General features: G+C 36.4%; 1 protein-coding gene and 1 pseudogene across 1 annotated transcript in view; one reads left to right on the forward strand and one right to left on the reverse strand.

Moving 5' to 3' along the window:
• ME1 (malic enzyme 1) overlaps nt 1-26,182 on the forward strand; it is a 224,103-nt gene that overhangs the window by 35,483 nt on the left and 162,438 nt on the right. Inside the window, exon 3 of the mRNA XM_026454537.2 lies at nt 6,223-6,372. Within this exon, the coding sequence (XP_026310322.1) occupies nt 6,223-6,372 (150 nt within the window). The remainder of the gene's footprint in view (nt 1-6,222; nt 6,373-26,182) is intronic.
• LOC111538035 lies at nt 11,293-12,300 on the reverse strand (annotated as a pseudogene).

Raw genomic sequence — 26,182 nt, forward strand, 5'->3', positions numbered from 1 at the left:
CAGCAAACCACTGTGGCATGTGTATACCTATGTAACAAACCTGCACATTCTGCACGTGTATAATACAAGAAAAAAAAAGTGGACAAAGGATATGAGCAGACACTTCTCAAAAGAAGACATGCAGCCAAGAAACATGAAAAAAAAATTCATCATCACTGATCATCAGAGAAATGCAAATGAAAACCACAATGAAATATCATCCTACACCACTTAGAGTGGTGATCACTAAAAAATCAGGAAACAATAGATGCTGGTGAGGCTGTGGAGAAAGAGGAATGCTTTTACATTGTTGGTGGGATTATAAATTAGTTCAACCATTGTGGAAGACAGTGTGGCGATTCCTCAAGGATCTAGGACCAGAAACACCATTTGACCCAGCAATCCCATTACTGGTTATGTACCCAAATAATTATAGATCATTCTACTACAAAGACACATGCACACATATGTTTACTGCAGCACTATAACCATTAGCAAAGACATGAAACCAACCCAAATGCCCATCAATGATAGACTGAATGAAGGAAATGTGGCACATATACACCATAGAATGCTGTGCAGCCATAAAGAAGAATGAGTTAATGTCCTTTGCAGGGACATGGATAAGCTGGAAACCATCATCCTCAGCAAACTAACAGAGGAACAGAAAACTAAACATCACATGCTCTCACTCATAAGTGGGAATTGAACAATGAGACCACATGGACACAGGGAGGGAAACATCACACACCAGGGCCTGTCACGGGATGGGGGAAAATAGAGGGAGAGCATTTGGATAAATACCTAATGCATGCCGAGCTTAAAACCTAGATGACGGTTGATAGGTGCAGCAAATCCATGGCATATGTATACCAATGTAACAAACCTCACGTTCTACACATGTATCCCAGAACTTACAGTACAATAAAAAAATAAAAAAAAAAAGAGGCCTAGGAAAGCTGCCTTTCCCTTTCCCTTATGTGAGGATGCAGCGAGAAGGTGCTGTCTATGTGGATTGGGTCCTAATCAGGCTCAGAATCTGCTGGCACCTTGATCTTGAACTTGCCGGCCTACAAAACTATGAGAAATCAATTTCTATTGTTCATAAGCTACCTAGTTTATGGTATTTTTGTCATAGCAAAATGAATGGACTATGACACCACCCACAGGCATCTCCTCAAATCATACTTAATCTTTGAATAAAGGCAATAACAAAGTCCATACCACCAGCTAACACAATACAACTGTCTTGCATACAATCAGAAATGCACCAACCCTATCCTCAAAAGAAGATGCCAAATCCTTGGATGATATTTATTCTCGTCGACATTCCTTAACTTAAACACTATGATGTACTATTAGTAGTATTTAAATATTATGATGCAGAGTCGGTATATCTTATGTTATCAGATAGGGTGATAAGAGAATGCAGAAAATTATATTTTCTGAAATTTGCATATGGATTTTTGCTTATGTATGTATACGTACATATTATTAGCAAAACAAGGAAGAAATACTTATGGCAATTACAGTCTTCTTTTTCTTTAGTTGATCACGTGGTCATAGCTGGTATTTATAACTACCTTTTTCCATGACCCAATCCATATCCCCTTTGCCCTCAGCAAGTATCTCAGCTGATTGTGGTTCTTTACCTGCTGAGGGTGACTCAAACCTTCAATCCTGAATGGTCTGGCCCATTAGTAATCCTGCTTGAATTGAATTGTTGTTTTCATTAGCTTTAATCACAGGGCATGGTAATACTAAGAGCTACCCTAAGGGATCGCCTGTATTTCAGACATACTCTCTCTCGCCTCCACTGTAGTGTAACAGTTTAGTTTCCTCTTGGTAGTCAGGATCATTTTTTCCTAGCTAGCACAGTAACTCCTTTCTTGGCCTGTTAATTCAGAGGCATGTGGTGCTCAAAGTGGCCAGGTGGAGTCTTAATCTCCTGTTCAATGGGTTTATTATTGTGTTTCTTGATGGAAACGTTCTTCCCTTTGGAATGAAGACCTCTAGATCAGTAGAGCATAAAGTCACAGGGGCAGAAAGGAGAAATTTTGCTAGTGTGACACTAGGGTTGTTAGAATTTCCATTCCCATTTCCACCCCTTGATTCCTAGACCTATGAATCCTGGCTATGAGAAAAACAGCACCATTTTTTGGACACTGATTGAGAGCACATACAGCCTCCTGGAAAACCTTGCCTCAGCTTTGCAAGGTATTGCCGCTTTGCTCGTACTGTAACTGAGTCTTCAAAAGTACATTCTACTGTTCTGTCAAGCCAGTTGCTTCAGATTGTTGGTAAACATTATAAAACTAGTGAGTTTCATGAGCGTGGGCTCATTCCCCACACTTCATTTGCTATAAAGTGAGTTCCTTGATCAGAATCAATGCTGTGTGGAATACCATGATGGTAGATAAGGCATTTTGTAAGTCCATGAGTAGTAGCTTTGGCAGGAGCATTGCATGCAGGGAAAGCATATCTAGATAGAAAGTAAGGATCTATTCCAGGAAAAAAAAGTTGTCCTTCCCATAATAGAAGCTGTTGAGTGTAATGAACTTGCCACCAGGTAGCTAGCTGGCTGATTACCCTGGAGAATGGTGCCACATCTGGGAGTCAGTGTTAGTCTCTGCTGCAGATTGAACACTCAGAAGTGGCTATAATAGCCAGATTGGCCTTGGTGAGTGAAAGTCCATGTTGCTGAGCCTATACATAACCTCTATCCCTGCAACCATGGCCACTTTGTTCGTGAACCCAGTGGATGTGGTGGGGTGGCTGGGCAAAGAGGCTGACTCAGTTTGTCCAATGTGTATATAGTTGCTTCTTTCTAAACTCCTTCACAACCTTCTCTTTCATTTGTTCCATAACATCTTCCTTTAGCTGCTTGTGTCCTTACTGTATATTCTTTTCCTGGGCCATTTTATCAGCTACCTGCTAAGAGCTGGTGACCTTCATATATTTGCTACAGAATCTTCCTCAATATATATTGAACATCAACTCAGTATCAGGTATTCTTTTAGATATTGGGGTTATAGGCAATGATCTCTGAGCTCATGAAATTTACATAAATTATTTAAATTATTATTTTATTTTATTCATTTTTATTTATTTATTTTTTTGAGATAGAGTCTCACTCTGTCACTCAGGTTGGAGTGCAGTGGCACCACCCTGGATCACTGCAAGCTCCGCCCCCCGAGTTCACACCATTCTCCTGCCTCAGCCTCCTGAGTAGCTGGGACTATGGGTGCACGCTGCCACACCTAGCTAATTTTTTGTATTTTTTTTTTTTTTTTTTTAGTAGAGATGGGGTTTCACCATGTTAGCCAGAATGGTCTCGATCTCCTGACCTCATGATCCACCCACCTTGGCCTCCCAAAGTGCTGGGATTACAGGCGCGAGCCACCGTGCCCGGCCAAAATTATTATTATTTTGAGAGAGGGTCTCACTCTATTGCCAAGGCTGCAGCGCACTGACGTGACCATAACTCACTGTAGCCTCAATGTCTTAGGCTCAAACAGTTCTCCTGCCTCACCCTTCCTAGTAGCTAGGACTACAGGCATGCACCACCATGCCTGGCTTATTTTTAAATATAAATTATTAAATTTCACAAATAGTAATATAAATTGGTAAATTATAAAATATGACAGAAAATGGCTAGTGTCTTGGGATGGGGGAAGTAAAGGCAGAGTAGGGTAAGAGGAGCTGAGAATGCTGAGGGTAGGTATGGCCAGTTTGCATTGTTAAATTGGGTGATAAGGATAGCCTCTATTGAGAAGGTGAGTTTTGAGCAAATAATCAAAGGTGGTAGAGCAGTTAGCCATGAAGAAATCTGAGGAACAGCGTTTTGTAGCTGGCATGTTCAAGAATCAGCAGGGAGACTTGTGTCTGGAGCAGAATGAGCTAGGGAAAAAATGGTAAATTGGGAAAGGAAGTTAGCAAGGTAATGGGCGATGGATTAGGTATGGCTTTGTAGCCTACTAAAGACTTCTGCTATACTATGAGTGAAAAGGGTAGGCTTTTGAGGTTTTTGACCAGAAGAGCCATATGATCTAAGCTATAATTTCAGAAAGACTGGCTGCAATGTTGAGAATAGAATGTAGGCTGGGACAGCTTTTAGGAGACCGTTATAATAATCCAGGCAAGAGATGATGGTGATTGTGATTTAGATCTAGGGTGGTAGCAATGAGGGTAGCCAGATTTTGGGTATATTTTGAAAGTAAAGCCAACACAATTTCTTCATGTATTTCACATGAGTATTAGAAAGCTTTCAGAGAAGAGGAGTGTGTTAGTCTGTTCTTGCATTGCTATAAAGAAATACCTGAGGCTGGGTAATTTATAAAGAAAGGCAGTTTAATTGACTCATGGCTCAGCAGGTTGTACAAACATGGCACCAATTATTTGATGCCTGGGTGGGGCCTCAGGAAGCTTACAATCATGGTGAAAACAGGAGCAAGATAGGAGGGAAGTGCCAACCAAATCTCACATCAACTCAGAGCAAGAACTCACCACCAAGGGATTGGTGCTAAGCCATTCATGAGGGACCCACCCCCATGATGCAAATACCCACCAGGACCCACCTCCAACACTGGGGATTACATTTTAACATGAAATTTGGAAGGGACAAACACCCAAACCATATCAAGGAGAAAACAGCGAGGAAACAGAAAAGGAATGACCAGAGAGATAGGAGGAAAACCATGAGAATGTGATAGATTGGAAGTCAAGGAAAGAAAGTGTATTGAGCCCTAAGGAATATCTCTTTTGTCAAATGTTCTGATAGGTAGGGTGAGGTCTGAGAATGGACCATTGATTTAGCATTGGTAATTTCCACATTGCCAAATTAATTTTATCATGTCTAAAGTTAAACTCTTTGTCTTCCATATGTTTATTTTCTGGATTATATCTATCTAATTGCCCAAACATTAGAATCCATGCATCTCTTACTCAGAATTCTGTGCATTTTCAACTATTCTAGGGAATGAAAGTCAATTAAAAAAGGCTGGTAAGATTGTTGAGTAGTTTTGCAAGATTCTTTTAAGTTGAACTGAGTAGTTTAAGTTTTATTCTATAAACTATTGAAGGTTACAGATAACATGAAAAGGTTTATATTTACAGAGAACTCTGGGTCAGAAATGACTCTAGAAAGAAAAAGGCCATAAGACACAGATACAAAGAAAAGTTTCTTGAACTTCCCTACCTTAGTTATTTTTAGGATGAGTGTTACATTCTCTCATTTCCTGTATGTCATTTCCCTTGGTTATTCAATACTGCAAGTCAAAGGATGAAATCTTTCTATTAACTTAGTTAATATTAAGCTAAATCTACAGTGATATTTTCATCTTTTTAGAAATAGGGATAAAGTCTCTTCAAGCATTAAATAAAACTGCTATTTCAGCAATGATTTTAATGTTTACATGATATTAATTAAGTTTGTGGTTCTTTATTCTTTGAGATATTTAAGAATATTTCTTATCTGGGCGTGGTGGCTCACGCCTGTAATCCTAGCAATTTGGGAGGCCGAGGCAGGCAGAACACTTGAGGTCAGGAGTTCAAGACCAGCCTGGCCAACATGTTGAAACTCTGTGTCTACTAAAAATACAAAAAAAAATTAGCTGGGCTTGGTGGTGTGTACCTGTAGTCCCAGCTACTTGGGAGGCTGAGGCAGGAGAAAATGCTTGAACCAGGGAGACAGAGGTTGCAGTGAGCCGAGATCGTGCCACTGCACTCCAGCCTGGGTGACAGAGCGAGACTCTGTCTCAAAAAAAAAAAAAAAAAAAATCAGCCGTGTATGGTGGCGCACTTGTAATCCTAGCTACTCAGGAGATGGGTTTTCACCATGTTGGCCAGGCTGGTCTTGAACTCCTGACCTCATTATCGACCTGCCTCTGCCTCCCAAAGTGCTGGGATTACAGGCATGAGCCACCATGCCCAGTCATTTTTGTATTTTTAGTAGAGACAGATGGGGTTTCACCATGTTGGCCAGGCTGGTCTTGAACTCCTGACTTCGTGATCCACGCACCTCGACCTTCCAAGGTGCTGGGATTACAGGCATGAGCCACTGAGCCTGGCCGAGATTCTGCCTTAAAGAAAAAGAAAATAATGTTTCCTAAGCCTTTTTTAATCAGATGTTTTCTATGTAACCTAAATGTACTTTATGCTTGGTTGAAAATATTTAATTAGATTTCTAAATAGCTATTTCACGACTTTATGGGATGTAGATCTAATTATGTCCAATTTTTATAGGTATCTTCTCTTAATGGATCTCCAAGATAGAAATGAAAAACTCTTTTATAAAGTGCTAACATCTGACGTTGAGAAATTCATGCCTATTGTTTATACTCCCACTGTGGGTCTGGCTTGCCAACAATATAGTTTGGTGTTTCGGAAGCCAAGGTATGTCAACTTTTATTTTAAATGCAACTTGTATCTTTATTTATTTTTGTAAGTTTTTTTGCAGTAATTTAAAATTCGTTATTATTATTTTAAATTTGACAATAAAATTGCATATATTTATGACGTACAGAGGATGTTTTGAAACACATATACATTGTGAAATGGTAAAATCAAACTCATTAGCATATGTATTATTTCACATTCATACCATTCATTTGTGGTGAGTATGCTAAAATCTTAGCAGTTTTCACATATGTAGTAAATTATCCTTAGCAATAGTTACCGTGTGGTACAATAGATGTCTTGAACTCATTTCTCCTGTTTAACTGAAATTTTGTATCCTTTTCACCAGCATTTCCCTAATCCTGCAACCCTCTCCCTGCACCTTTCTCCTATCCTCTGGTAACCCATTCTTCTCTCTGCTGCTATGAGTTTGACTATTTTTAGGTTCCACATACAAGATCATGTGGTGTTTGTCTTTCTATGTCTGGCTTATTTCACTTAAGAGAATATCCTAAAGGTTCACCATATTGTTGCAATAACAGAATTTCTTTCTTCTTTAAAGCTGAGTGGTATCCTAGTGTGTATATGTACCACATTTTCTTTATTCATTCATCTGTTGATGGACTCTTACCTTGATCCCATATCTTGGCCATTGTGAATAATGCTGCAGTGAACATGGGAGTACAGATATCTCCTAGACATACTGATTTCATTTCCTTTGGATACGTACCCAGTAGTGTTATTACTAGATCATATGGTAGTTCTATTCTTAATTTTTTGAGGAGCTTCCATACTGTTTTCCATAATAGATTTACTAGTGTACATTCCCACTGAACAGTGAATAAGAGTTTCCTTTCCTCAGGTTCCTCGCCAATACTTATTGTTCATCTTTTTGATAATAGCCGTTCTAACAAGTGTGAGGTGGTATCTCACTGTGCTTTTAATTTCAATTTCTCTGATAATTAGTGATGTTGAGCAACTTTTCATATACCTGTAGGTCATTTGTATATCCTCTTTTGAGAACTGTCTATTCTGGTATTTTGTTCATTTTAAAAACAGGTTATTTGTTTTCTTGTTATTGAGTTATTTGAGTTCCTTATATATTTTGAATTAATACCTTATGAGATGTATGGTTCACACATATTCTCTCCTATTTCATAGGTTGTCTCTTCACTCTGTTGACTGACTGTAGTGCTTTTTAGTTTATTACAATTCCATTTGTCTGTTTTTGCTTTTGCCTTTGCCACTGCGGTCGTATCTAAAAACATCACTGCCCAGACCAATATCATGAGGCTTTTCCCCTAAATTGTCTTGTAGTAGTTTCATAGTTTCAAGTCTTACGTTTTTCTTTATCTATTGAGTTGACTTAAAAAAAAAATATGGTGTGAAGTAAGGGTCTAATTTCATTCTTCTGGCATTTGGAAAACCAGTTTTCCCATCACCATTTAATGAAGAGACTATTCTTTCTCCATTTTGCTTTTGTAAAAAATCAGTTGACTGTAAATTCATGGATTTATTTCTGGGCTCTCTATTCTGCTTCATTCTGGGCTCTCTATTCTCTTTCATTGGTCTCTGTGTTTGTTTTTATACTGGTACCATGCCGTTGTGATTACCATAACTTACAGTGTATTTTGAAATCAAGTAGTAAGATACCTCTAGGTTTGTTCTTTTTGCCTAAGATTGCTTTGGATGTTTGGGGTCTTTTGTGGTTCATATGAATTTTTTTATTTTTTTTTATATTTCTGTGGAAAAAATGTCATTGGAACTCTGATAGGGATTGTACCAAAACTGTAGATCTCTTTGGGTAGTATGGTCATTTTAACAATATTAGTTCTGCCAATCCATGAAATGAAATATCTTTCCATTTATTTGTGTCTTCTTAAATTTTTTTTCATCATGTTTTGTAGTTTTCTGCATACAGATATTTCACGTCTTTGGTTAAATTTACTCCTAAGTATTTTGTTTTTTTGGTGGCTATTGTTATTATTATTATTGTCTTGAGACAATCTTACTCTGTCTGGAGTGTAGTGACATGATCTTGGCTCACTGCAACCTTTGCCTCCTGGGTTCAGGTGATTCTCATGGCTCAGCCTCCTGAGCAGCTGGGATTACAGGTGTGCACCACCACATCCAACTAATTTTTGTATTTTTAATAAAGATAGGGTTTCACCATGTTGGCCAGGCTGGTCTCAAACTGTTGGCCTCAAGTGATCCACCCGCCTCAGCCTCCCAAAGTGCCGGGATTACAGGCATGAGCCACTACACCCAGCCCTGGTAGCTATTATTAATGGGATTGCTTTTTTGATATTTTTGGATAGTTTATAGTTAGTGTATTAGAAACATTGCTGACTTTTATATGTTGATTTTGTATCATGGAACTTTCCTGAATTTATTAGTTGTTACAGTTTTTTGTTGGAGTTTTTAGGGATTTCTACGTTGTCTGCAAACAGAGACCATTTAACTTCTTCCTTTCTAATATGGATGCCTTTTTTTTTTCCTTTGCTTGCCTAATTGCTCTGGCTAGGACTTCCAGTACCAAATTTTCTCTCTAGATTTAAGATTTGGCCAGGCGCAGTGACTCATACCTGTAATCCCAGCACTTTGGGAGGCTGAGGCGGGCGGATTATGAGGTCAAGAGGTCAAGACCATCCTGGCCAACGTGGTGAAACTCCATCTCTACTAAAAATACAAAAATTAGCTGGTCATGGTGGCATGTGCCTGTAGTCCCAGCTACTTGGGAGGCTGAGGGAGGAGAATCGCTTGAACTTGAGAAGTGGGGTTGCAGTGAGTCGAGATTGTGCCACTGTACTCTAGCCTGGCAACAGAGCAAGACTATCTCAAAAAAAAAAAAAAAAATTAAGATAATAGAAAGTATTTCCAAATCAATTTGGGTTCCCTTTTACAGATAGTAAATTAATTTCTTTTTTGTTTTGAAAGAAAGTGATTGGCTGGGCATGGTGACTCATACCTGTAATTCCAGAACTTTGGGAGGCTGAGGCAGGCAGATCACCTGAAGTCAGGAGTTCGAGACCAGCCTGGCCAACATGGTGAAACCCCATCTTTACTAAAAATACAAAAATTGCTGAGCGTGCTGGTGGTCACCTGTAATTCCAGATACTACGGAGTCTGAGGTAGGAGAATTGCTTGAATCCAGGAGGCAGAAGCTTCAGTGAGCTGAGATTGCTACTGCACTCCTGGATGACAGAGTGAGACTCCATCTCAAAAAAAAAAAAAAAGTAATATTGATCATAATTAAGCTTGCCTTTGATTTGCCAATTACCCCATTATATATATTTTTACAGGTTAAAACAAAGATTCCAAATTTTTCTGAAATGAGACTATTACTTTCTAAATTGAGTCAAAATTAAATGATCTTAAAGGAGCTCTTTTGTTCTTTCCCTTAAATGAAATAGTAGTCACCTTTGAGATGCCTAAAATATAGAACACAATTTTTCTAGCACTGCTTATTCATTATATTAGTTTCAATCCTTTTTGAAACAAGAAACATTTGAAATAAATAAATATTAATACTTTTAACAACAGCAACAACAAAAGTTCAAGTTGAATATGTTTTTGCTACTTTTGGCTTTGAATTTAAAGATAAAAAAGAAATGTTTAAAATATATACCACAAACACAAAAGCTACTGAAAGTACTGTCCTTAAAAGGAATATTTCAGAGGTATTATCTGAAAGCAATATTGAATGTGGATGTCATGTAGCTGTATTGATATAGTGGTAATATTTATCATACTGTGCTGCATTACCCTTTGTATGAAGAAAAGAGTTGGACACATCATCCCTTTGTATAAAGAGAATAATTAGACAAGTATCTATAGATGATCTAAACGACATTAAATTTTTTCTATTGATACGTATTAGGTATACATATTTTGGGGATATATGTGATAATTTAATACATTCATATAATTTGTAAAGATCAAATCAGTGTAATTGGGATATATATCACCTTAAATATTTATCTTTTCCTTGTGCTGGAAAAATTCAGATTATCTTCTTCTAGCTGTTTTGAAATATACAATAGGTCTTATTTCTTCCATCGATCTGCATACTAAACTACATTAATAGCACATATCCATGTTATGTTTATATAATAGTTACATTAACAGTGACTAAATTTTTTTTCATGGAAGAACAGGAGTTAGAAGTTACTGTTAATTGTATTGCAAAGTAATTGTTTTCTGGGTATATAAGCATATTATTTTAAATATACAAATGATTAGATATTCATATTGAAAAAATAATGAAACAAATATTCAGAAGGAAGAAACTTAAAAATGCCTAATGTCATCATACCAAAAAACCCTGATAGACACAATACATACTATTTTCCTTATAGATGAAGGAATCATACTATATAAACTATTTCTTGCCTTACTATAGGCAAGAAACCTACAGTATTTTCCTTATAGATGAAGGGATCATACTATATAAACTATTTCTTGCCCTACTGTCTTCTCTGAGTAATGTATCATAAACATCTGTGTATGTCCAAAAATATATTTCTATGTAAAGAATCTTAATACAAGCATAATAAAAAGCTGTTTTAAATTCAAGGATGTTTATTGAAATTCTGTTTCTGTGAGATACTAAGTACTAACAATGATAAGAAATGCAGAAGAGCTTGAATCAAACAAACTATTTGGGTTGAAGTCGATAGAAATCTCAATAGCAACAAGTTTTTTTTTTTTTTTTTTTGGCTAAGCACAGGGGATTTTATTGATGGTGCATGACAAGGTGGGGCTCCCTCAGCTCCTCCCTTTTAGGGGGTCTGCATGGAAACTGTGAGGAGGAGAGATTCTCAGTGTGGTGGGGGACTGAGTATGGCAGGGACTCCCCAGCAGTGAGGGCTGCTCTCTTCCCGTCATGCTCTCACTGGGGCTGGTGGTTTGGGGGTCTTACTCCTTGGAAGCCATGTGGGCAGAGGTCCACCATCCTGTTGCTGCAGCCAAATTCACTGTTATACCAGGAAATGAGCTTGACAAAGTGGTCGTTGAGGGCAATGCCAACCCCCACATCGAAGGTGAAAGAGTGGATGTCACTGTTGAAGTTGGAGGAGACAACCTGGTGCTCAGTGTAGCCCAGGATGCCTTTGAGGGGGCCCTCTGATGCCTGCTTCACCACCTGCTTGACATCATCATATTTGGCAGGTTTTTCCGGATGGCAGGTCAGGTCCACCAATGATGTGTTGGCAGTGGGGACATGGAAGGTCATGCCAGTGAGCTTCCCGTTTAGCTAAGGGATGACCTTGCCCACAGCCTTGGCAGCACCAGTAGAGGTAGGGATGATATTCTGGAGGGCCCTGTGGCTGTCATGCCACAGTTTCCCATAGGAGTCATCCAAAGTCTTCTGGGTGGCAGCGATGGTGTGGACTGTGGTCATGAGTCCTTCCACGATACCAAAGTTGTCATGGATGCCCTTGGCCAGGGGCAATAAGCAGTTGGTGGTGCAGGAGGCATCGCTGACGATCTTGATCTGTTGTCATATTTCTCATGGTTCACACCCATCACGAACACGGGGGCATCAGCAGAGGGTGCAGAGATGATGACCGTTTTGGCTCCACCCTGCAAGTGAGCCCCAGCTTCTTCATGGTGGCGAAGACACCGGTGGACTCCATGATGTACTCAGTGCCAGTATCACCCCATTTGATTTTGGAGGGATCTTGCTCCTGGAAGATAGTGATGGGATTTCCATTGATGACAAGCTTTCTGTTCTCAGCCTTGACAGTGCCATGGAATTTGCCATGGGTGGAATTATACTGGAACATGTAGACGGTGTTGTTGAGGTAGGTCAATGAAGGGGTCATTGATGGCGACAATATTGACTTTACCAGAGTTTAAAGCAGCCCTAGTGACCAGGCACCCAATATGACCAAATCCGTTGACTCCAGTCTTCACCTTCACCATGGTGTCTCAGGGATGCAGCTGGCAGTGCACGAGAAGATGCAGCTGTCTGTCGAATGGGAGGAGCAGAGAGCTGCAGCAAGTATTTTTTGAGAACTTTTACTATATTAGATGGTTTTCTCAGGCTTAGGATACTTTGGTGTGCATATATTCCAAAAGAAGAAGAGACAAACATATAAAATAAATTGTCTAGAATGTTTGAAGGTGATAAGTGTTATGGAGAAAGAGAACAGGAAAAGGGGGATCAAGAGTGTCAGTTGCTTTGCAGGAGGCAGTTGTAATTTTACATAGAGTGGACAGTGTAGGTCTCATTGGAAGATGATATTGGAGGAGTTAGCGAGGAAGTCACAAAGATAGGAGTGGAAACATGCCAGATGGAAGGAACAGCCAATGCCAAGGCCCTCAGTGGGAACATGCCCGGAGACCAGGAGCAGCATGGAGACCACTGTGTCTGAAGTGAAGTGAGAGAGAGGGAGAGTAGGAGATGAGTTTACAGAGGTAGGTCAATGAGCGGGTATAGGTCTTAGGGCTTCCTGTAGGCTCTTTGGAAGAACATTGGCTTTTACTGTTAGCTACATGAAAAGCCATAAATGGTCTTACGCAGTTACATGACATGATCTAATATTTTTAAAAAGAACATTCTGGTTGCTGTGTTGAGAATAGACTAAAGCAAAAGAAGAATCAGGGACCCTTGTTAGGAGACTATTCCAGTAAACCCAGTGAGAGATGATAGTGGCTCAGATTAGGAGGGTAATAATAGAATTAGGGGTAAGTTTTAAAATCCAAATTCTGGATAAAAATATAGACAGTCACAGGGACTTTCTACTGGACTGAAAGCTTCCTAGAATAGTGATTGAAAGTATGGGCTCTGGAGTAGGTAGCCTATTTTCACTTACTGGTTTTGCCTCTTGTTGTAGTCTGGTATAAGGTATTTAACTTTTCTGTGCTTCAGTTTCCTCATTTGTAAATTGGGAGTAATACTATAGTCTGCTACATCTTATCCATACTTTTAAATTCCGAAACTTTGAAAATCAAGACAGTAAAAAAATTTCATTTGGGACAAAACCTGATCTTACCTGAAATCATTGGCAGCAGTACCAAAGACTATGTATAGTCTTATAAGTCTAAGTCCAGCAGTAAACTGGATTTATAAGACTATAATAGTCTATCTCACTTACTATCATTTGTTTTTCTGTAGAAATACTAATGTATTTGATTATGGGGGCTTTCTTAGAAATAAATATGTTTACATATATATAAACTTATATAAGTACTTTTTTATGTATGTATATATGTATATATATATAGAGAGAGATGGGTGACTGGGGAAGGGGAGAGGAAGAAATGGGGAAGAGGGTAGAGGTAGGAAAGCATTTGTGGCAAAATGCGTATAAATGTTGGATCTAGGTGGAAGTATTTCTTGTATTATTCTTTCAAATTTTCTGTAATATCTGAAATTTAAGTAAGGAATGCTTTACTACCAGAGAAAGCAAAGTTTCTAAGTCCATTTCTGTATGACCTCTTCATGACGGTTTTCTGTCATATTGCAATTTAGTATGTATATTTTATTGAATGTTTGATGATTTTGAAGTTTTCCAGTAAAATAATTATGGCTTCTCCTATAATTATAAAAAAATCCTATTTGAAATTGCGTTATGTGGCATAAATTTAAGTGTTGTATTAAATTAGAAAGGGAATTGTGGATGTGTGAATGCTGTGAATGATGGATCTTCCATTAGCATATAGATGAATTTTATTTTTAAGCCAAAACGGAAAAATGTCTAGTAAACCTTATCTACTACAAGAGCAGGTATTTTAAGACATTCAGAAAGTGAAGAGGAGAATTATACCCCTAATTCTATTAATACTTACTGTGTATGGTTTTGGTGGTGGCACTTAGGAACATAGTGAAAATTAAGAGTTAATAGTACTTCAAGTACTGAGCTTAACATAGTTAAAAACATATATCTTTTGATCACACTTTTAAGTATATGTCTTAATGCTGTGATACTTTTCTGTGGATAGGTGTTTTTTTTTTTTTATTTTGAATATGGCATTAAAATCTGGGTAGGTATCCCAAAATAAATTCTTGTATGACTAACACTATTTCTATTTTTTTTCTAAATGACTGCTGGGATATTCATTTATTGGTTTTGTGGGGGAATTTATTTTCTTTTTGGCATAGATACTTTGTGTGGGTTTTTCAGATGTCATAGATAATCATTTTTAAGAATATTTTTGGGCTTGCTTGGATTGTCTCGTTCCCATGTGCCCAGATCATTTTAATTCTTGCAGAATTTCCAGTATTTGGTAGTGCAGTCTGCTTATGTCAGTGTGCCTAATTGTGGTTAGTTTGTATATAGAGGTGTGATTTTTGGAAGCTAGAGACAATTTTTTTTTTAATTTTTGCAGACTGCTGAGCTTCCTATGTTACTTAAGTTACCTGTATGTTATGAAACTTTTTTTTTAAAGAAAAGTTTTGTGCAAATTGATAATGCAGCTATATGTAATGGATAGGTAAAGCAGATTCATATAATTTCTTTGGAAATATTTCTACCTACTGTATTTTTACACTACATTTTCTAAGATTTATCTCCCTCTCTTTTGAGTTCTGATTAGCTACATATTATTATACCATGTATTTGGCAATTATTCATGTTCCTACTTTTGATATTTCTAATGTTCTATCAAAATATGCTTGATCTCTTTTTTTGGTATTTTACCATTCATTTTGTCTCAACTAGATTGTAAGATTCTAGAGAAAAGGGATCATATTTTATAAATTATTCTTGTAGTTCTCATGCTATTTAGATATAATGCCTGGTTGGTGTTCAATTAATATATGTTGTTTGCTATCTCAGAGAAATCGTAACTTAGAATTACTTTATTCATTCACTTACACAGAAAAAAATGTAAAGTATTCATATATTCTTTATTTCTCCTACTGTTTAAGCATATTATTCTGACAGGCAAATTCTCATAAATAATATTAAAGAAATTGGACACACTCTAAGGAATCAGACTGTGAGGACATGAGATACTATTATTATTGTTTTACTTTTGAGAAGGAGTCTTACTCTGTCACCCAGGCTGGAGTGAAGTGGCATAGTCTCAGCTCACTGCAACCTCTGTTTCCTGGATTCAAGTGATTCTCTTGCCTCAGCCTCCCAAGTATAGGATTACAGGCATGCGCCACCATGCCCAGCTATTTTTTTGTATTTTTTTTTAGCAGAGACAGAGTTTCACCATGTTGCCCAGGCTGGTCTCGAACTTCTGGGCTCAAGAGATCCACCCATCTTGGCCTTCCAAAGTGCTGGGATTGCCACCATACCTGGCCTCATTCACTCATCCCTATACAGGGCACCACTGATTTGATTTTGGCAAACAGAACGGGCTAAAACAACAGTTTGCTGGGGATAGTCTTCTTTAAAAAGGCGTTTTCCAGAGTTTGATTAGATCAGTACTTTTGGTTCACCAAAAAGTTATGATGAAAAATGTATTCAGTGCTTGAATTAATTGGAGAAAAATGGAATTAAATGAAATCAAACAGGATTCTTTACAGCAAAGTTTCTCAGACTAATAACCTATTTTGTGAGTTTTTTGGATGGTGAGAATTAGATTTAATAAAGTAGTATATATAGCCTAATTATTGGCACAAAGTAGATATTCTCAAATCATGGTTATTGTTGCTGGTATTATTTTAACTCTTAGGTTTCTTGATGATCAAATAGATTATGGTATCATGTACCAAATTTCAGAATATTGGAATATTTGAGAGAGATAGAAAGTTCATTTGGGGGCCAGATGTAGTGGTGCATGCCTGTAATCCCAATACTTTGAGGGGCCAAGGTAGACGGATCAGTTTAGTTTAAGAGTTCAAGACCAGCCTGGACAACATGGTGAAACCCCGTATTTTTTGATGTGGTGGTGCGTGCTATAGTCCAGCTACTCAGGAGGCTGAGGTGGGAGGATTGCTTGGGCCTGGGATGTTGAGGCTGCAGTGAGCTGTGATTACACCACTGCACTCTTTCTAGCCTGTGGGGTAGAATGAGATCCTGTGAAAAGAAAGAGAGAGAGAGAGAGAGGGTGGGAGAGAGAAGGTGGAAGGGAGGGAGGGGAGGGAAGGGGAGGGGAGAATTGAGTTTATTTTTGGGACATGCTAAATTTTAAATGTCTTTTGGACTTCCAAGTAAAAGGTTCTAATAGTCAATTAAATATATGGACCTGGAACTTAGTAGATGATGTACTTAAAACATCCTAACATTTTAACTTGCATATTATATATGCTGCGCGAATGGTATCTGTTTCAAGTTTGGCAATGTCACAGATTATCAACAAGACTAATTGTTAAAAAGATTTAGTCAATAAGATGTTCTATTATGCTGCTATATGACTTCATAGAAGATTCTTTGAAAAATGCATAAAAGGAAATATTAAAATCAGCCAAAACAAAATATTAAAATATTTTTTCTACATTTAATAATACATTTTTATACTTTTTTCCTTTAGAATCCCAAAGGACTTGAAGTAGAGTATTCATTATTTAAATTGTGGGGACTAAGCTTACATATTATTACTTAATATGTAATTTCATGTGAGGAAGTATGTCTAGTATGCTATCATGACCATGATTAGAAATGGAGATATATACAAATATGAGAGTCTAAATAATGTTTACTTATATGGAAACATATAGTTTCTGCAGATGTATAGCCAATAGTGTTATCTCATATGATGAGGGTGTCAGTTTTAATTGATATTTGATTTGTGAAATAGCAGCAAGAAAAGAAGCTTAAAAAGAATAAATATAGAAAGAAACCTTCCCAAATCTAATATTCCTTTAACCGAAAAATGTTCTCATTTTATAGTACAGATTATAAGTATGCTATCAAAGGAGAGAATTAATGGAATGAAACTTTCATATTGTTCTTGCTTTATAAATTTTCTCTAGTTTTAAATCTACCTGGCTTTTTTCATATATATATTGTAATATACTATATAGTATGGTAATTTTCCTTGATTAAGCTATAAGTACTTCAATAACTCATTGATTGTAAAATGAGCCTAAGTTTTTTATGGAAAAGAAACATGGTTTCACAGCCAGTTTTAATAATTGCGAATTAAAATTCTAATGTTTGAAATAAGACTGTGGTGCTGTCTTAGTCAATTTGGGCTGCTATAATACACTACCATAAACTGGGTACTTTAACAGTGACAGAAATGCATTTCTCACAGTTCTGGGGAGGCTGGGAAGTCTGAAAGCAGGGTGTCAGCATGGTTGTGTTCCAGTAAGGACCCTCTTCTGGGTAGCAGACTGCCAGCTTCCTGTCGTTTCCTCACGTTGCGGAAAGCAGAGAGCTCTCTGGAGTCCCTTTTATAAAGGGCACTGATGATATGACCTAAATCACCTCCCAAAGGCCCCATCTCCTAATACCATCATATTGGGGAGTCAGGATTTCAAAATACATTAATTTGGGGGGACACATTCAGTCTGTTGCAGGAACTTTCAATGGTTTAATGCTATTCTACTTGTTATTTGACAATTATAATGTAAACTGTCAGGTGATTCAGTACCCAGAGGTCAGTAGATGTGCCTTGCTGTCCTAGGTCCTCATACTCTGAGATATGTGGAGCTAGCCTTTTTTCATGGACCAGAACGGGAGTTTCTGGGAAGAGGTGAGAGGTGGTCCTAAACCTTTAGGTAGTCTGGGATACTAAAGCTGCCCAGGTGAACCAGAACTATTCTTAATTGGATTTGCCTTTTTAAAATTAAACTACTTTAGAATCTTTAGAAATATCTAGGAAACTTTTGAGAACCAGGAAATATTTTTGGCTTGTAGTTCTGGTTTAGTATGTGACTTTTATTTTTTACTGTGTTATAATTGTTTGCATTTCTAGAAGTTCTCTTAAACATCAAATAGTTGATGTTTAAGAGGGCAGCTAGCTTTTAATGCTTCCAGAAAAGTGACCATTTTAATGTTAAATATTAATAACATTTTCACTATTTATCTATGGTAATAAGCCTTTGATTTTGATTTATACTTATTCTGTAATATTATTTTGTCCATTTATCTCATTTCCCTTCAAACTGGCTTAACCCTACTTTAAGGTATGAGAAAAAGAAATACTTGGTGTAATTTTTTTCAAAGATGTGAAACAAGTCAGATGGAATGTCTGGACTAGTTCTAGTCTTAACTGTTACCTCAGTTGATTTTGTGGTTAAAGATAATTATTTATTAAAAGTTGATTTTTATTTATTATAGAGATATAGATGACTTCTTAAATTATGAATTTAAACTAATTATTTTTTCCAAGCAGAATAAAAGTTATTTTTATGAAAATGTATATATGACTTGTGCTAAATAGGAGTGAGGTAGAGTATCCTATATCTTAAGTACTGGAAATTCAGCGAGTGCCCAGTAGTAGTTTAAAATACGAAACTATCTTCTTTCCTAAGCATTGCCTTAATGAGGAAATATTTGGAGAATGGAAAAAATGTAGACATGTTTCAAACGTCAGTTCTTTACATCAAGTTCTAAGAGTTGTCTAAATTTGTGTATAGACATATAAATCTTTTTAGCAATGCAATGAAACTTATCTTTTACTGTAAAATGCCATTAAAATATAAAGTAACAGTTCATCGGGTCTCCATATTCATCTAGAGATTTTACATGTGGAAAACTTGAATGGAAATTTAGTTTAGGATCCAAAAATAACTTTTCAACAAGCTGTGTGGTACATTCAGGTGTTCTGACTTAAGTTTACACATAGCATATGGAGAATTAAGAAAAATTGCCAAATTTTATCTCAGGTGATATTTATGCAAGTCAATTAATTTGAGCGTTATTCCCTCATCTTTTAGAAGGGTATTTATTTTTAAGGAAGATTATAAATCTCATACCTCTTTACCCAAAATAAAGAATTTTTTAAAAGGAGGCATAGTTCTTATATCACTTTGCATCCCCTACCCAAATTACTTCTGGAATAGTGTATTTAGTTTTGCATACCATGGTTTTGAAGTGTCATTGATATCCAGAGAAAGTGACAATAGCAGTGACAGTTATTGAAAACTTGTCGTGTGAGAAACAGTTGGTGGAAATAGGAATGTTTAGCCTAAAAAGAAAGACTTGAAAGTTAAGCCGTCAATTATTTGAAAGATTTTTATATATAAGAAAGTGTATGCTTGCATGGCATAGCCTCAGAATGTAGAACTTAAATTACTAGATGAGATGTAAAGCCACATACCCACAACCATGTCATTTTTGACAAAGTCAATGATAACAATGGAGAAAGAACTCCCTATTCAATAATGGTGCTACAGTAACTGGCTACCAATATGTAGAATATTGAAACAGAACCCATTCCTTTCACAATTAACTCAAGATAGATTAAAGACTTAAATGTAAAACCTAAAACTATAAAAACCTAGAAGAAACCTTAAGAAATACCATTCTGGACCAGGCGAGGTAGCTCACGCTTGTAATCCCAGTACTTTGGGAGGCTGAGGCGGGTGGATCACAAGTTCAAGAGATAGAGATCATCCTGACCAATGTGGTGAAACCCTGAATCTACAAAAATACACAAAATTAGCCGGGTGTGGTGGCGGGTGCCTGTAGTCCCAACTACATGGGAGGCCGAGGCAGGAGAATCACTTGAACCCAGGAGGCAGAGCTTGCAATGAGCCAAGATTGCGCTGCTGCACTCCAGCCTGGTGACAAAGAGCGAGACTCCATCTCAAAAAAAAAAAAAAAAAAAAAAGAAATACCATTCTGGACATTGGCCTTGGCAAATAATTTATGACTAAGTCCCCAAAAGCAATTGCAACCAAAACAAAGAAAGGACCCTTATTAAAGCTTCTGCACAGCAAAAGAAATTATTACAAGAATAAACAGACAACCTACCAAATGGGAAAAAAATATTCACAAACTATGCATCTAGCAAAGCTCTAATATCCGGAATCTATTAATGTAAGGATCTTAAATTTACAAGCAAAAAACAAACAATCCCATTAAAAAGTGGGCAAAAAACATAACAGACACTTCTCAAAAGAAGACATGAAAAAATGTTCAGCATCAGTGAGAAGTGCAAATCAAAACCACAATGAGATACCATCTCATACCAGTCACAATGACTATTATTAAAACATTTTAAAAAATCAGATGTTGGTGAGATTACAAAGAAAAGAAATGTTTATACACTGCTGGTGGGAATGTAAATTATTTTAGTCACTGTAGAAAGCAGTTTGGAGATTTCTCAAATAACTTAAAACTGAACTACCATTCAACCCAGCAATTCCATTATTAGGAATATACTCAAAGGAAAATAAACCATTTGACCAAAAAGACACATGCACTTGTATGTTCATTGCAGCATTATTCACAATAGCAAAGACATCAATCAACCTAGATGCCCACCATCTGTGAACTGGATAAAGAAAATGTGGTCATATACACATGGAATACTACACAGCCATAAAAAGAATGAAATCATGTACTTTGCAGCTACATGGATGCAGCAAATTGTCAATTTTAACTCAATACTGTATGTTTTATTGTATATTTTGTAATAATATTTTATTTTTATGGTAAAATTTATAAAATACTTGATAGAAGGATTCCAAATTAAATATTATCTGCTTAAAATATATCCTTAAACTTATCAAATTTTATTTTTTTCTAAGCAAATAAGTTTCTCATTTAACAGTATAAACCCTGATCTTAATATGATTGGTGGCTGAATTAATGGCATTCATAATAATTTGGGGAGTATCATATTTTACATATTTTACAAAAATAGTGCTGCCTTGTTAAATAAAACATTTTCACTATGAAATGAGGTAATTTATTTTGAAAGCTGAAAATGTGCAAGTATATTATTTCCCTCTTTAAATACGATCATTTTTATTGTAAATGTGCCAAATAAATGCCATCTGCCTGATGAAATCAGTGTTACCTTAGGATTCTTTCCAGTGCTTTTTACTATGGAAAGTACTTTGGAGTTTATCAGAACAATAGTCGATTTATACTTAATTAATTGGGTGCTTCTACTAGTTTTAAAGTGCATAAATGAAGAAGAAGTTATATAAAATTATTTTGTGTACATTTTGAGTCCACTTTTATTTGGAAACAATAGTTGAGCTGTGATATGTAGAAACTGAGTCAGTAACATTTGCTATTTGTTGATTTCTAAAATCTGCTCATTTTATAATGGAAAACAATCTTTCTAAGGAAAGTATCACCAGGTAGTAAATGCCAGAGTTGGCACTTGAACTTGTTTTCTTTCTCCTAATCCTCTGCATTAGTAAGAGTCCTCCAGAGAAACAAAACCAATAGTATATATGTGTGTGTGTATGTATGTATGTATATGTGTGTATATGTATGTGTGTACACATTTTAAGGAATTGTTCCATGAGATTGTGGAGGCTGGCAAGTCTAAAATCTGCAGTTTGAGTCTGAAGACAGTCTGCTAGTAGAATTTCTTCTTCTTCAGGGGAGGTCAGTCTTTTCTAATAAGGTTTCAGCTGATTGGATGAGGCCCATACACATTGTGGAGGGTAATCTGTTTTATTCAGAATCTACTGATTTAAATATTAGTATCATCTAAAAACTACCTTCATGGAAGCATTTAGAATGTTTGATCAAACATCTGGGTACTATGCCTAGCTAGGGTGACACATGGAAATAGTCAATACATATTCCTAGACCAGTCTTGGGTCTTCTTATCTTAGATTGATTATGTTTTCCAACTCGACTGTGAGTTGTTCAGAGAAGCTGCACTCTATCATGTAGCTTCCTGGACCTTTCCCTGTTAGTATGTGTTCTGAATTTCAAAAGGTAAAATGATATATTATGCTTGTTAATTAAGATTATTTTCTCAAATATGGGAATGTTTACATGTGAAGAGTTTCATATATTGCTTTTCAGAGGAGCTTAATTCTAGCAGATGTTTCTTAGGAATACTGCTCTACTATGGTTTCACTTTTAAAAGCTCGTAATACTGACTGGATTAATTGTAGTAATTTAACATTTAAACCTAATTTTAGAAATTGTCAGATCATGTTATTGACCATTCAGTTCTTCCAGAAGGTTCTTGCTTTGTTTTCTTCCCAACTCTGCCATCTTTTATAGTCTTTTAAATTATTGACTATGTTTATTATTTCCTTTCTCCTTCCTTCCATTACCAGAAATTTATTGAGTGTCCACTGCATGCCAGGCACTTTACTAAGCATTGAGAATAGGTAAATAAAGACTTAATTTCTGCATGTGTGGAATTTACAGGTAATATTCAAGTGAATAAAGAAATACGTGAGTACTGTTTGTGTTATGAAGGAAATGAACAGAGGACAGTGATAAACAATAACAGAGGATTTCCTTTCACAGTGTAGTTAGGGATGTACCTCTGAGGAGGTAATATTTAGGCTGCCAGTTGAAGGATAAGGAAGCAGCTTGTGAAAAATCAGGGAAAAGAAAGAAAGAAAGGGGGGGAGAGAGGGGGGGAGAGAGAGAAAGAGAGAGAGAGAAGGAAAGAAAGAAAGAAAAAGAAAGAAAGAAAAGAAAAGAAAGGGAAAAGAAAAGAAAAGAGAGAGAGAAAGGAAGGAAAGGAGGGAGGGAGGGAAAGGAAAGGAAGAACCTTTGAGCCTGAGGGAATAGCATGTTCAGAAGATCTGGGAGTGGGGAGGTGGCATGAGATGAAGTTTGAGGTAGACAGCAGTCTCATGCAGGGTGTGTGGTGTCATAATAGAGTTTCATTATAGTGCTCAATCCATTTAAAAAGCCATTGAATATTTGAAGTAGAGGAATGACAGTATCTAACTAAAGTTTTAAAAGATTACTCTGGCTACCATGTGGATACAATATTAGAAATGAGAGCTAGAATGGAATGGAAAGAGCACTAAGACGACTTGCAGTATTGGATCCCTTTCCAATCCTAATTGCTTTGAATGCACTTGATCCTCTTAGGATATGGAGCAAGGAAATCAAGAAAAGCTGTAAGCTAATAGAGTTGCCAGTAGCAGCAACCAGTTCACTTGGGAATAATTCCACAGTCTTGTAGTCCTGTATTGATGGCTATAGGTAGGTGAAGTGATAGGGATATCATATGGATACACAGCACCTAGGTATATACACAGACTCTGAATATATCATCTGGAGATAAGAAGGTCTCCTGTACATAAGAATTTCTCAAGCTTGCAGTGAGCCGAGATTTTGCCACTGCACTCCAGCCTGGGCAACAATAGAGCGAGACTCCATCTCAAAAAAAAATTTCTCAAGCTTGCAGGCTTAATATAGTTCATTTTATTTATAGCCCAAGTCAATCCCCTCACTATCTTGTCCTTTGCTCACTGCACAAATTCATCCTGAACCAATCCTTTCCTACCCTCCCAGAAGAGTCAATTAGATCATGTTCTATGCAGCCAGTAAGTATTATTCATTTCATTTCTGTGCACTTATTTTTTTTCTCTCTCTTTTTTTTTCTTTTTTTTATTTTTATTTTTATTATACTTTAAGTTCTAGGGTACATGTGCATAACGTGCAGGTTTGTTACATATGTATACATGTGTGCACTTATTTTTTAATTAAAATATTATTCGTCTGGGAGTGGAGTGCTATAATTCTGCCTGCACAGTTCAATTTCAGCTGGGCCTTCTGCTCCTCAGTGTTTCATTCCAGCTGTGTTTTTGGCTCATCTCACTCCTGTAGTTACAAGAATATAAACACTCTGCAGCCTTATCCTCCTTATCTCAGATATTTCTCTCCATGTCCCCCATGAATTCATTGGTTCAACATTTTATTTCCATGAACTAAATCTAATACATTTCCTTTCTTCAATTATTTCCTTTTTAATCTGTTCAACTAACTGCAGTGATCCATTCCACCCACTAAAATGTTGGTAGTTGCAAAGGTTTTATTCTGGGTTCTATTTTTTTTAATTCTGTATATTCTTAGTCACATGTAACTGAAGAATTTCCAAGTTAATATCTGTAGCCTAGATTTCTTTTTCTAAGATTATTACTCATATTTTCAACTATTAAGTAGCTCGTCTTGTGTGGAAAACAACTACTTCCACCGACCCACTCCCCAGCCTAACATCCCAGGCTCCCAGGTTTTCTGACGTTGTAAGGTGCAACATCATTCATTCAGTTATCTAAACCAAACACCTCAGAGATATTCAGGATTTTTTCCCCTTCCTTTCCCTTTTTGAGCATTAGAAATTGTACCCCTTAATTATCTGTTGAGTCTCTTTTGTCCTTTCAATCCTCATTGCCACTTTTTTTTAGCTAGGTTCTTCTTGTTTCTTTCCTGGACTACTACCGCAAATTTACCCTTGAAAACTGTCAAAAGAGAGTGGATTTTCAAAAAGATGTATCGGATTGTGTCTTTCTCCTGACTAAAATAACTGAATGGCTTTCCATTTCCCCCATGATAAAATTCAAACTCTTTAGCATGATATTCAAGGATTTTTGTAATCTGACTCCTTTGCCTGCTTCTCTGTCATCTCTTTCCTATTTCTCCCATTCAGGTCCCTACCGCAAGTTGAATGCCCTCGAAATCGCCTGGGCATTTTCACAATCTAAATCATATTGATGGTGTAGTAACTGACTTTCTTTTCTATCTACTGATTTTTTTTTTTTCTTGAGGGTAGCAACTCTGTATCTTTCAGCTCTACCACTGAACTTAGTAGAATTAGCAATTTTTGTTAAGTAAGTAAGTGGGCAATAAAGCATGACAAACATTGCCAGCCTTGTATGTGCTTTGGACCTGAAGAGGGTTGGTTTGAATCCCTCCATTTCTTCCTACTAAATGTCTCATCTGAACTTTAGTTTCCTCTTCTGTAAAATCAGTATTATTACTTTAAGTAAAATGTTCCCTCTTAAACCTTTCTTTTGACAAGAGGTATATAGAACTTAAAAACTGATTTATCAAACATTCAAATGTACCTGAAGTTCTCAAATATCAAATTATTTCTTATAAAGCAGAAGTTCCTTTTTCTAAGTATTGAAACTTAGTTTGACACATGATTACAGAAATTATCATTGGAACGTAATTGGTTGTAATGTTATAACATGTATTTAGTAATATATAATAATGGAAAAGGATGGATGTCATCTGACTCATCAACTAAAATTACAATTTTAAGGACTGGATTTCAAAAAACCAAGCAAATGTAAATTATGTATTATAAATATCATTAATGAAGATGTTTCTAAGACACTAACAAATCAAGATTGATATAAAAATTACTGAAAACAGTGTTTACAAGTATTCATAGAATGCAAAGGAAGCTATTAGGTTATTCTGCCTCATGACTAGTATATCATATTTAGTACCTTGAAGGAAATACGAGTATTTCTGAAGACAGGTGGAAAGTGTTAAATCTAAGCAGTAATTTAGACTATGTAAAGTTTCTCAAGAAAGTCCTCACCCAGAAAACAATCTATTTTATATTGGGGAGTTCTTTCTTTTTCACATGAGCAGATGAGCTCACTAATTTTTCTAGTAAGATAAATAAGATACTGATGTTATGGACTTTTTTTTGCAAAGATTATTTCTTTACCAAATTTAGTCTGTGACTTATCTTGCAGTTATAAGACATTCCTAACATGTGACTGTAAAAGTCTTAGACATGGTAATATGGTTTCTTTATTATGTTTCATTATTTCTCATGTAAAGAAATAGAACACAGAGGTTATTTTAAAATGTGAAAAGTTACACCAATGAAATTCATTTTTTTGTGTCAAAAATAAGGAAGTAATTAGAGTGCTTGTATAATAAGTCACTATTATGAGCAATGCCAAAGAATATATTGAATTGTTTTCTTCTTGCTTTTATTTGGAAATGAGGTACATGCTAAAAACAAAACAAAACAAAAACCTCAAGCAATCCCA

Source organism: Piliocolobus tephrosceles, chromosome 5 (assembly GCF_002776525.5).
Source record: "Piliocolobus tephrosceles isolate RC106 chromosome 5, ASM277652v3, whole genome shotgun sequence".
Taxonomy (NCBI): Eukaryota; Metazoa; Chordata; class Mammalia; order Primates; family Cercopithecidae; genus Piliocolobus; species Piliocolobus tephrosceles.